The sequence below is a fragment of the Rissa tridactyla genome, chromosome 3, assembly GCF_028500815.1.
Source record: "Rissa tridactyla isolate bRisTri1 chromosome 3, bRisTri1.patW.cur.20221130, whole genome shotgun sequence".
NCBI lineage: Eukaryota > Metazoa > Chordata > Aves > Charadriiformes > Laridae > Rissa > Rissa tridactyla.
Window position 1 is genome coordinate 295,225 of NC_071468.1, and position 13,573 is coordinate 308,797.

Here is a 13,573-nt window from a genome sequence, read left to right on the forward strand (position 1 = left end):
AAGCTAGCATTCATCAATAAATTTCCAAACAAACAGATACTGTTTAATAGCCATGAATATAAAATGAAGTCTTGAGCAGGCAGCGTTCTAGCCGAGTACGTACAATGGCCATTATAAACAAAAACAGATCAAGGCTCGTAATGTATGAAATTTAGAGAATATTGATGAATTCAGGAAAACGGTATTAATCTTTTAAAAACAGAATATAAAAATTTACAGGATGGTATTACATATGCCAGTTTGTCCAATTTGTGTCGTACACGATACAGCGTTACAGCAGCAGTGCGCACGTGGTAGGATGCTAGGAGAAAAAAAAATGGAGCAACTTCTCTGCTGAAAAATAAGTGATTTTAAAGTAATTTGGAGGGAATTCTTATTTTTTAACATCGTTACTTCGGTTAGGTTTGGTTTAAAATACTTTGTAACTTACATACTAATATCACCCTTTTAATATTTATTACAAAACTAAGTTCTATTTAATACTTGCATCCTTTCCTAATGTGGGGAATGAAGGCTATAAAATGCTTAAGAAAAACATGCTGTGGTGTGTTGTGAGAATTTCTTTTGGTTTTGTTTTTTTAAGCTATATAGATGATCTTACAGAGCAAATAACGGAAATGAAGCATGTATGCAAATTCACCAACAGCATACCTTTGACTTCATGGAGTGAAGCATTGTTATTGCTATTGCTAGTGGATGTTCTGCCACTATCAAGGCTGGCTGGTCTGGAAGCTAAATGGAAAATTAGGAGACAGCGTGATGAACAAAATTGTAGCAGATGACACGGTACCTTTACATTCTGATCACAGAATGCTCAGAGGCAGGAATCATGCACTATGTCACAGGCTGAGCATGCCCATTGTCAACAAAGTGGTTTCTTACAGATCAGAAAGCGAAGGGATTTCCAGGCAGTCCAAGAGGACACTTTAGAAAAGGGCACTACAGGAATAGTGAGGTACAAGGGAGAGGAAAAGAGAAATAGAGTGTACATTTAGAATTGAAACCGACTGGTTAGTGGGAAACCAGGATTTTACAGACGAAAGGATGGGCATGCAGGAGGCTGCTCGTGATTAGGTCACTTACAACAGATTTGACAAGGAACCTTGCACATTGCTGAAATGCCACGAACAGGAGGAGCAAGAGCATCTGCACAGATAATGTCCTGTACTCCTATCCAATACAAGGGAAATGCACCGTTACCACCTTCAAAAATGTTTCTTGCTCATACTAATTTAAGTATTTATATATGAGTTAAAACTTCACTTCTAAATAATCTATGATAGCTTTCACTTTGTAGTTTTGCTTGAAGACACGTCACGATTTTATAAAATACAGTACAAGACAAATTTAGGTTTCACTGAACAATAAACACTGAAAAATCAGGCCAGATTTAGATTATGTCTTTTAGGATTGAAATTGTAATTTCTTTTATTTTACTATTAACTTCAGGAAGTTTTTACAAGGGAAAATGTTTTGATCCTGTTCAGATGCACTTCGCAGATACTTTCTACTAGAGATACAGAACATCTATCTGATGTAGTAGTTAAGAAAGAAAACAATAATCTGAAGAAATGATACTATACATTCAAGAGATATGCAAATCACAGAAAGCATGCTCACTTATAACGATGCCATTCACTTTTTTTTTTTTTTGCAAACTTTGTTAACATTCACATAATTTATCCTTAATTCATTTAATTAAAGTTCACCTCTTACCATGAACTCTCGATCCTGTACTAGAATCATCACTAATACCTTGCGGACTTACATCTTCAAAGGATGTAGCATCTATACACAGAGACATAAAACGAGATGTAAAATAAAATAAAACGAAAAGGTTATTGAAATATGTATAATCTGTAAAATACACTAAAATATTTTTCAAACCAATCCATTTTTACTTAGGTAACATTCTGTAGGAAAAATCCTGAAGCATTTTATAACTGCAGTTAATAAACCTACTCAGCATCTTAGCACTGCAACTCAATTATTGAGGTTGCTTTTTGCTGAAAAACTTAAAATGTAAGTAAAACCAATATTTACATGAAATTGCTGTTACACATAGTCACATCGCGGTGCAAAAAGCTCCTACCTATACCTTTATTATTTAGTAACTGCTTGGATCTGAAGCCTGTCGAAGAGTTGACAGTTGCAAAGTTGATAGCTGTAGTAGAGAAGGCCATAGCTCCCAATTCCTTCCTCCTTTTACCCGCAGATATATCATCAGGACCCTCCAGATGCTCAGAACTACCTGTCCATTGTCCTCCTGCCAGGACCATGGACTGCACCAGGTCATTCATGGCTGGGATGCAAATGAAAGCAAATGATCAGCATGGTCAATGTATTTGCTTCTGGTTCTTATTTTGTATTGCAAAACATTTGACAGTTTTCTAAGCATTAAAGCGCATTGAATACTGGGAGATATAAACACGAGGTCATCCATGTTACGACATGCAATCAGCTCAATGAATGAGAAGTGTTATAAGTCAGAGACTTCTTTCAGCTCAGTATGGTTCTAAAAACTGATTTTATCAAGTATAACCGCCATGCTTGCGCTGCAATGATATGTAATATATGTGTGTTAGAAGCTTCGATATGCGGTTTGCAGTGATAAAATGGAATGAATAAGGATAAAGTGAGCAAAGGTGCTAATACAATATAATGTCAACAATGATACGGGATCCTTGTACAGTGCAGGTTACTGCAGGGATACTGTATTTTATATAGTAACAAACAAAAGGATCTGAAAAAGATGACATCTGATGATATTCACCTTTACTTCACAAAACTAGAGGAAACTGTCCACCCCTTGTTAAAAAAAAAATAAAATAAATCAACACAACATGTTGGCAACAACAACTGATGAGTACTTGAAGAGTGACAGACCACCATATAGCCTTGCACTATTTTTTCTACACTTTCTTTGAACAAAAAAATTACAGTGATTTCTTAACAAAAGGCTTACGAAATGTGTAATTTAGAACTATTTATGTTAACACAGTGCACTGTAAATTTATATACACAGACACGTGTGTATATAGACAACTGTATACAAATGTATGCGATTACAATGCACTGAATATATATATGTATGTGCATGTGCAGGTACGCGTGTAGGTGTGTGTGCGCACGCGCACATGTGCACATATATAAAGCATTCAGTGCCAAGGTTTTAAAAAAAAAAAAAAAAAAAAAAGAAAAGAGAAAAAAGAAAAAGCTCCAGCTCCTTGTATTGTAGCAGGACTTGCACATTGCAAAATAGGAGGAAAAATACAGCGCAGTCCAGGGAGAGGTTAGTGAAAAATTAGTAATGGAAGCCAGTGTAGCCATTTAAAAGAAGCTGAACTGTCATAAAGTCTTACACATGGAGCGACGGTAGAAGGCCTTCATTTTGTCTTTTTCCTTCGGTCTGTTCCTCAAAAAGGGCAGTCTTTTCAGTGCAACCACTTTTATGTCATAGCATGAGGAAAAACGGAAACAGGGAGATGAAAGAAAAAAAGGGAGAAGAACAGATGGAAGTTAAATGTTGAAACTAAGGACAGAAATGAATGTCTGAGTTTAAGCTATGTATGCTATGCTAAAAACTACCACTCGTGTTTCTGTGTGATAATGAAATATGAAAACTACACTGAAATATGGAAACTACACTATGAACACTTTCATATACTCAGAAATGCACTGAAAACAATGGTGAAGAGTGTAATACAGTTTGAGAGGTCTAACTGCCGAGCTCTTGAAAAAAATAAATGTAACTTCTTTGCAGACGATTACAGAAATTAGACGATTACAGATTATGTAGTTCTTCCTGTGAAAAATAGCATTTCTTGAACATAAAAATGTCAAGCTTAAAACAAAAAAAAGCTTAAAACTGAAAGCAACTCTAAGTACAACTTCTACTTTAAAATATGTTCACATCACTATTTTTTGAGGTGGTTAACTTTTGTAATGTTTTGCCCTGCCTCTCTGGTAGGACACTATCTATTATCAGTCTTCATTTGTTCCATTTTGTGCTCAATAATTTTGGTCACCTACTGTCCTGTAGAAAAATTACAGGGACCTTATGTTCAAGCTACTGTTTGCGTGCAGTCACTTTAACTTTCTACTGAAATAATCCACTTCAAATCTCTAATAAGAAAAATAAAATCAAGACTTATTGTCTAGAATGGTATACACCATATTTTTTAGCTGAAAAATACCGAAGATTTAAAAAAAAAAAATACCAAAAGAAAATCCAAATGTGAGCGTTGCTGTAATGTTTTGGGAGGCTTAAGAGAAAAATTGAGATACGTAATCTCAGGAAAAAGAGTTAAAATTGCAGCTAGTACGAAGAGATGGGGGAGGGGGAAGTCACAAGTTAATCTTGCCCTTAGATTCAAGTGTTCCGCATTAGTAACCCGTTACTGGCAGATAAACGTGTCCGTGACTGCCAAGCGCACAGGAGCCACATGCAAACAACGGGCATGTAAAGATCCAGAAAGAAACGCATAATGAAATTACCAAAAAGTTCTTATTTATGCAGATATGAAAGCAGCATAGTCCAGTTGATCAGCCCAAGATCTGCTTATTTTATCTCTCTGAAGTCGCTTTTGGGACACATGCTTTGTCATTTGCCTTGGTTTTCCGCTCAGCCCGAAGCTTGTTAGGCAGCGCCTTCTATTTCAAACAGCAGTGCATCTATACGTGCGCATCCACCAGTGCACGTGAACTGCCTCGACCGAGAAATGCATCTCCCTTTCCATCATGCTATTCTGTGTTTGCGCTTACAGTAAGACATTTGCAATGTGATACATTTTACAACTTCCAGCAAATGCACGATCGGCACAGCCGTAAGTGTCAAAAACAAACACAAGAGTTCACACAGTTGCAGAATATAACTCTGTCGTGACCGGAGAGGAACAGCAAACGCCCTCCTGTGCCAGGTGCTTATGCTGTGGGGCAGGGGAGAGCAGGGAGAAAAGAAAGGCGCACATGCTACCTACGTAAGACCGGAGTACACTAAGTACAATTTCACCTTTGAATAATTCACTACGTAGGCATACAGATATTTTTTGTTTTGTACATACACTTGTAGGTACTTCAAAATAACCAGTTTTGGGATTTGGTCTGATTTTTTTCAGATCAATAAAGCACTCCTCGTCTTGTAGATCCTGAGGAAATAAGCCAAAACCAACATAAACATAGATGCTGTCTGGCTCAAAAAAAGCAGAGAGGCTGCTAACCCTCTCACAAAGGAGACATGCATGTTGTCTGGCTATAAAGGTGTAAGTTCTGTACATAAAAGTCTGTATATAAAAGTACATAGCTTTGAACAGATCCCTCCAAAGGAATAGGAGGCAGAGCATCAAACTAGTTTCCTAACAGGTAAATAACCGATCAGTTTTAGCACAAATGCCACCCAACCAGAGAGGGAATTCTGTTCTATTCCTACTTTTTGTCATCATGGCGTAACATGAGTCTTCTGTAACTTCTATAATCCTTTATAGACAAGATAACTGATCCCTCTTAATTAAAAGCGTCCACCCTAATCTTATTAAAAAGTAACCAGAGGATGTTCAAGAATCATTTGAGTCATCTGTGATTCTTGTTCGTTAACACAGATCACCTCCAAAAGGACTGATTCATGGCTCTCGGCAACTGTACCAAACAGAAGACTTCACTGCAACTACCGACGTCCTGGAAATCATACACCAAAGCCTGTCCTTTGGTAAAACGCAACCTCCTTGAGAGACTACATAAGTACTTTCTGCATAGAATACAACTAAAGAAATGGCCCGCAAAAAACACTGAACAGCAGCAGAAACAAACAGGACACCACAAAGTTTACCTTAGGCTGCTCTAGCTCTTTACACCTTCATTCCAATGAACTTTAAAGATAGAATGGCAGGAGGACTATTTTGGCCTCAGTAATCATGTACTCAAAGAACCCTAGTTATGATTCATTAACTTTTCTTTCTCTTTTCAGTGTTCTATAAACACATTCTTGCTTTCTGAGCTGAGAATGAATGATGAGTACTGCAGAATTCCTCCACTGATCGGGAAATCTCCAATCTTGTAATCCTCCTACTGTTTGCCAGTAACACTCTGGGGAATTCCGTATGGATAGTATTAAAATCCTCAAACCGTATTGTTCACGCACGCAAGAACGTGTTAGGCAGACATCCTCGAAATGTTTTGGCAATAGAAAATGGAGCCCAATATACCTTTCACTTCCACTACGACAGAATGTGTCTGCTACTGGTACTACTATTTAAAGATGACCGGCTTACTAATAATAGCCTTAATTCCTTGAGATGTTGTTAATAATCTCAAAGACTTGAAGTGGAAGCTAGCAAAAGTAATCTGGTTTTCTCCACAGAAAAAGAAAAATAAAATTAAAAAATTCCACTTGTCTGCCTTGGGTCTCCCAAGCAGACGCTCAGAATCCCCCGAGAAGAAGGTCTCTGCACAAAGCAGACGTCAGACCTACGGACTCACCTGATTCAGGCACTGACCACAGACACGGAAAGCAAAGGGGAAGCTCTGGAGGCAGAGGAGCACGCGGTACCCGCAGTGCCTGCAGGATAACTCGTGCTGCAGCCGTACCAGCACCCCCCCTCTCCAGAGGGCCGCCAGAGCCGGAGCGGTGCTTCCAGCACTCTCAGACCTCAGGTGCTGCTTTCTCCGCAGAACGGGGCAACCCAAGGTTTGCGCCAAGATCACCTGTCTTTGTAAGGGAACAGGTCTCCTGGAAACACTTGCGTTAGAAAGCGTCCTGTATTAGGAAAACAGTCTCCATCACACCCTTCAAAAGAAGAAAATCTACAGATTTCACATTGCCAATCTATTTATCAGTAGTGGTAGCAGCAGGATGATTCCTTTTGGAATCAATATCTGACAGCTTTCTCTGACAGGGGATATGGGGTAGGAAACCTATACATCTCAAAGATTGCTTTATGTCAGATACTCTGTCCTCCAGCTTTTGAGAGCACCCCTGATACGTGCTTGTGACCGCAGTTTGGAGAACGTAAGCTGCCTTCTTCCTGCCTTCTGAAGGACAGGCAGGACATCTCACCTCAGCAGTTCCCTCCAGAACCACCGCCACGCCTGGACACAGCAGATCAGGGTGCAACACAGCTTGCCCAGAACTGCCTTCAGCCGGCGTGGGAAGCTGCAGTACCTGAGTATTTGCACGGCCAAGCGGCAGCTTGCAGGTTTTCTCATTCTTGAGGCTTCTTTCAGAGGAAGCCGCTACTGCCAAGCCGCTTCTTACAGAAAAGAAAGGAGTCACAATATCATGATATTTAGGATTTACAGTCATTCTAAAAGCAGAAGAAATATACTGCAAAACGTGCACCATTACTGGTACTTCTCACATTGAGCTATTCTCTTAATTTTGTGAGATGCAAACTGTCTCGGTAAGATTGTCAGCATTGAACTGGCACGTAATTCATCCAAATTCTATCAAAAACTGTGGTTTCCATGGCGACGTGTGTACTGGAGGAAGTTTAGAATCTAGAATTAGATCAGCCCTTCCAGTATGTGGATAAATACACTGGGATTAAGGGGAACATGAACAAGGTCCATGGAGTAGAAAATTAATGAGGTCTGAACAACTTCAAACCTCTTTTGAGGATCAGCCACCGTAACTTCAGCCATGGCTCCACCAGGAGGGTAACTGCACGCTACAAGGTCCCAAGTATCATGCAAAGAAAACTGTCACATAAAAGAGCCTTCCAGAAGATGAAATCGCTGACACAGATGCAGATGGTCTGAACCGAAGCGTGCACACTCGTGATTCAAACTAACGCACTCGCAAACACATCCACTGCAGCTCCAGTCATGGCTGGATTCCACAAGACTCCCAGTTTATATGGAAAAGCAACAGCTGCCTTTTTAAAAAGTCAAAAGTACCTGTTTTGAACCTTAACAGGCCCTCAGTCTGGAAAACACTAAGCTTCACAAACTGACACGTTAGCACCAAAAGTGATAAAACGTACCCTCGAACTTACTATTTTCTTCAGTTATTAAAAAAACTACTCACAAATCTGACTTTAAGTTTTCCTGAAATAGTGTTTTTAGATGTTTTTAACTTTGACTAAGGTTCTGCAATAAGCACAGAAGAAAAAAATACATCATAATGACTTTAATAGTTTCTAACGGAGCAAATTCATAGCTGGCACAAAACTCAGAATATGGATCTGCTGTCTTTTGAAACCCAAGACACGAAATTTTAAAAAAGTATTGCAAAGATGTTAAGTGAATGTCAATACATGTGTATTCTGATGCTTTTACATGCATAGCCAAAATGCTTTTGGTGCGTAATTATTAAATAGAAACATCACAACCTGATAACTTGGCTGTAATATTATCTCTCAAGTGTTGAGAAATCGGGCATTTTATGATTCATGCCAAGAGCAGACAATAAAAAAATATAGATATTGAATGTACATACTGCACAGAATCTGGCCTTTCATACTGTGGGCATCCTAAAATGATGGCTCTCAGGCTCTTCAAGGTTATCAAGTTGTGTCTGGAATATTTGATCTATTCACACCTCTGTACCGTCCTCAGTCTCCCTCTCAGCCACTTAACTCTAATCTTTAGGATCAATAACAATTCACATCTTTCTAACGAGTTATGTCTTTGCATTAACGCTTCCTATTGCATATTTAAATATTATCAAAGTACTACACCGTTGGTTTTGTGAGATGCTGGACAAACACCGTCAGAGAGAAGATCTTTTTGGCAACTAAAGGATGTTAGCACAGCCACAGCTTGGAAAGCACTTCCAAGACAGGGGGAAGGATTCATGCTGGGACAAGAGGGAGAAACAAAATAGGGCACTGGTAGTGGCATCTGACATGCTACCCAAAATTCTGCTCGTCTGACCCAGTAGCCGTGCTTGCTTCATCTTACCCAAGCACTGTAAATGTATTTTAACATTTACATTTAGAGCTACAGAAATGCTAAGAACTAGTTCCTGGCCAAACACTCAAGGAGTTTGCAAGAGGTTAGTATAAATCTGTCATTAATAAATGAATTCAGGCTTTGTTCCTAAAGACTTTAAAAAATTATCTTTAAAAATCCTCCAAAACACACAGCCTTCTCTGAGCACGTCTTAATTTGTAATCACATCAAAAAGATATTTAGCGAAGGATTATTCAAAGGAAAAAATGTTCTGCAGTACTCACTACTACTCTTTTTGGTCCCCAAGGTCTGGCCATCTTCAAGAGAGTTTGAGCCCACAGAGGAACTATCCTGACTGTCCTGGTGGGGCAGCTGAAGAAATCCTTCACTGGATTCTGAACGGGTAGGTGTGAGGGTCACGGACTTCAAACGTTCTCGATTAACATCCTTCTTAGATTTTATCAGCTTCCTCATTTTAAGAGTAATCCAGTTGCCCCTTCTGTTATCAAGAATACAATACATTTATTGCATTCATAATACATATGCCTTCAGACTTTTCCTAATTAGTATGCAAGAACACAGACATAATTCTGCTCCCCTGAAGTTTAACAAAATCTTGATTTTCTGCTGGAACAGAATAAGTACGTCATGGTTTAGATTTGTGTTTATTTTTATATCGTGTTCATCATTACCTTCTTGGTGGAGATGGTTCATAAAATTTATACTGATCCATTATCTTCTCCTCCAATTTCTCCTTCTGTCGCCTTAATTCATTTAGCTTGTCACTGCAAACAGAAATTGATGATAATGTACGCTTCAAAAATGTATATATAGCGTGCGAGTAGCATGTTCCTTTGGATATCTGTTATCTCAAAGCTGTCACTTTTCATGAGGGATTCTTACATAATTCTTGTTTCTTATTGAAAAATTAAGAAAGAGACACAGCAAACAAGTAGTCTTACATTTAATGTTATGATATAAAATTGAAAAAAATTCCATTTGCCTTTATCACACAACAGACTTTCCCCCCTTTTTAAATAATAATAAAGTACATGTAGGCTCCAACAGAACCATTTAGACGATCACATTTCCTCTTCTCGAATTCACTAAAAAAAGTTTACAGATTACAAAGAAACCTAGGAACACTGCTTGTAGAAGAATGAGGAATAAATAACATTTCTATTCCTCATTTTCGTCGTCAGTAATAAACACAGTTCAGTGATCCTTTAGATCCAAAAATATAACGTTCATAGTTTGTGTTATCTGCTTTTCACATATAATTTATATTTTTATTTTAAGCATTTCAGAAGTAGCACACACATTAATTTCTATATAAAACAGAAGCTGGTTTTGGTTTTTTGTTTGTTTGTTGTTTTTTTTTTTTTTAATAAAAAGGTATTAGTGTAACTGCCCTAATCACAGTAATTCCATTGTTTTAAAAACTCACATGTACTGCCTTTGCTCTACATGGAAGAGATCCTTGCTTTCCATATTCTGCTCAAGTAATGTTCTATTCTGTAGCATTAGTGTCTGAATTTGATCTAGTAGATGTCTGTTTTCCTCCTCCAGATTTCCTTTAAGCTGGCTAAGCAGCTGTTAAAACATATGAAATGGTACATGCATATATATGTGAGCATATTTTACACACAGATAATGAGATTATCAAGAAAACTTAGGTCTTAAAGGATTCTGATAGTCAAATTAAACAGAAAACTTAAGTAAGTCATGACTCAATTGATAAAAGCCTCTGATACCTTAAATAATTTAAAACAGTTTACCAAAAAAATGAGCCCACATTTTTGTATTGCCTGTACAATAGGCAAATTAATTTGTCTTCAGACCCGCTTCATTATCTATAAACCAAATGACTAATTCTCAAGGACTTCATATGATTTTATGAATCTACAAATACACTTATATAAATATTACAGTGATACCAGTCATGAAGAAATAGCATAATTCTCACATACCTCACATTGATTATTTAGTTTTGTTGATGTAATATCCAGTTGTTGGTACTGTTCTTTGAGTTTAGAAAACTCAGCTTCTAATCGGGTTTGTTCTAGTTTGGAATTGTTCAATAATGTTTTTAAATTCTTATGATCAGTTTGGAGAACTTCATTCTCTCTCAAGAGCTGACTGTATGCATGAGTAAGCCTGGAATTAAAAGACACCAAAAAAGAATACCCGCAGATGGAAGGAAACGTATTCATGACCCACATTCCCTCTGACGCATGAAATTTTCAGGGCTCTATACTACTCCATATAATACATACAAAAATTTCCTAGTATCTCCTACTGTAGGTAAGTCATCTCTTAGTCTAGTTTTCTTAGGTATGCATTCTGCCTTTAAGCCAAACACTCCAGGTTCCCTATATGTTTAAAAATAAAGCAAGATTTCTAAATGAAGACATCACAACTAGTTTAAAGATGCCACTTTTCCAAGAGACAAGAATCTTGCAAAACGGCTAGAATTTCTTGCCAACATAAAATAGCAAGGAAATAGGAACGGCCTAAACTGGCAATCACCGAGGTTGCATATATTGACTCTTGGGCTCACGTTGTCCCTACCAGGCCCTGCCATGTCCCTGTCTAAAAACAACCTCCGGTTCCTACTAATCCTGCTCACACAATGCCAAAGGTAGGAGGCATTTAATTGTGAGCCTCTTTGACAGATGAACAAGTCTTAATGCCTCTGCTGGAGGGTGGAAGTATCATGCTATGTAAATACTACTATTAAACCCGACTACTTACAGCAAGCTATACCTCTGCTGCCAGGGTCATGCAGGGCTTCGCCACCCACCGCATTTCTAGTACTACATTTCTACCGTCATTAACCTCACTTATCTCGCCTCTTCAGCACGTCATGCAGAGTGGCTTGCTCCCTCTACAGCTCACAGCCATACTGCACAGTGCTCGGCTGGACACTCCTCAAGACTTCAGTAGAAGTAGAATTCAGTATCCTCAGGATATAATACTTATTTTTTGTGGGTTGGTTTTTTTTTTAATCTTGTTCAGTTTTTCTAAAATGACTGTATTGCAGACCAATAGAATGGAGTTGCTATAAGGTATGGATCATAAGTGTCCTGAATTGCAGCATCAGATATTAAGAAATGTGAGAGACTGTACTGGCAATTGCTCAGAGCTCTACTAATACATGTATCAGACTTTTTCTTTACCTTTCATTTTCATCACGAAGTTTTTTACACTCTGCTGCTACACTTTCATGTTTTTCATTTTGCTGCAGCATTTTCTCCTGTTCTATCTTGAGTACTTTCTCCAGTTCTTCCAGCTGCACTTTCTGTTTCAGCAACTGATTGTACCTGCAAACAAAAATCATATTTCGTTTTTTTTGGAATGACAAGAAAATATGGATATTTTTTGAATGGCTGATCTTTCAAAGTTTTAAGATCTTAATGTTATATTTAAGTAATACTAATTTTATTCATATAAAGCATTTTTTGCCTTTTGGTCAGGAATTGCAGACTCTAATTTTACTCATGCATATTAGTATTTACCTATCTTCTAAGTCCTTATGCTCCACCTCCAGATTTTTGTGTGCAGATTTAAGACTTCCATGTTTAGCAATCAGAGATTCATACTCGGAAGCTTGGCGTTCATGCAGGTGTTCCAATTTCTCATGATCTTTGAGAAGTGAATCATACAATGATTTCAGATCCTCACGCTCCTTGAGTACACATTCATTCTCATTTTCTAAAGTAGACTGCTGGATCAACAGTTGTGCATTCTGATTCATAAGAGATGTGCTTTGAGAATTAAGGGTGGAATTTTCAACCTGCAGTCATAAACATGTGACAAGAGTTGCAAATTAATTTCATAGTCTGGATTATCTTGTCTATCTCCCCCTACCAAAAGATTTCTTGAGTTTAACCCTTGGCATCTTAGCAATCTTCTTGTTATTCCATTACCTGACAACCTTTAATGGGAACACTTGTGTTCTTGTATCCCTTTAGACAATTTTAGACAATTGAAAGTATTCCATGAATATTTTCATGGCAGTATTGCAAGAAAGCACTTAAGCATATGCTTAAATTGACATGGAGGGAAGCAACTTATTATCTACCTTCAAATGCCTGTTAAAGTGCTATCTAGATGAGAGGCACATTTTCCTCTAAGCATTGACAGCTCTAGTATCAAAATATATTAGAGAAATGGATCGCCAGTCATCCTCGTATCACAGAAGCCAAATCCAGGATATGACTACAAAAAAAGGAACTTTCATAACAGCATAGATTTAAAAAAAAATAATAATCTTTATTGTACAGAATCTCTATTGTCACCATAAAATCCTTATTGTACCATATATCCTTTACAATGAGACTTCCAACAGTAGCATCCATTGAACAGAGAGAACGAGAAAGAAAACTGCACCTGGAAGGAACTACCCATATTCTGTTTTACAGAGGAACTGCCATTCACAGTTCTCTTCCAACACCAGTAATGTCAGCTGATCACTTTACGTACGTGTTCTGAGATCTGGTGGAAAGTACTCTTCTTGTAGAAGAGTACAATTTCTCCGATGACTACCTCAGAACAACATTAATGTCCATTAATACAGTAATGCCTTCAACATTAGACAGATGAAAAAAAACAAACAACAAAACCACTTTACTTCATGTACCTCTGGAAAGATCAACCTAATCTATAATCCTGGGATATCTTAAAG

At 37.8% G+C, this 13,573-nt stretch overlaps 1 protein-coding gene across 5 annotated transcripts in view; it reads right to left on the reverse strand.

Moving 5' to 3' along the window:
• CCDC88A (coiled-coil domain containing 88A) overlaps positions 1 to 13,573 on the reverse strand; it is a 76,961-nt gene that overhangs the window by 9,109 nt on the left and 54,279 nt on the right. For 2 of the 5 annotated variants that reach the window (XM_054197259.1, XM_054197255.1), the window contains exons 21-31: positions 12,405 to 12,682; positions 12,066 to 12,209; positions 10,857 to 11,043; positions 10,334 to 10,479; positions 9,579 to 9,671; positions 9,171 to 9,385; positions 3,363 to 3,446; positions 2,099 to 2,302; positions 1,717 to 1,788; positions 1,084 to 1,170; positions 652 to 732 (exon numbers count right to left, since the gene is read on the reverse strand). In XM_054197259.1, coding sequence (XP_054053234.1) covers positions 652 to 732; positions 1,084 to 1,170; positions 1,717 to 1,788; positions 2,099 to 2,302; positions 3,363 to 3,446; positions 9,171 to 9,385; positions 9,579 to 9,671; positions 10,334 to 10,479; positions 10,857 to 11,043; positions 12,066 to 12,209; positions 12,405 to 12,682 — 1,591 coding nt within the window. The remainder of the gene's footprint in view (positions 1 to 651; positions 733 to 1,083; positions 1,171 to 1,716; positions 1,789 to 2,098; positions 2,303 to 3,362; positions 3,447 to 9,170; positions 9,386 to 9,578; positions 9,672 to 10,333; positions 10,480 to 10,856; positions 11,044 to 12,065; positions 12,210 to 12,404; positions 12,683 to 13,573) is intronic. The other 3 variants (XM_054197260.1, XM_054197256.1, XM_054197257.1) reach the window with 2 other exon arrangements.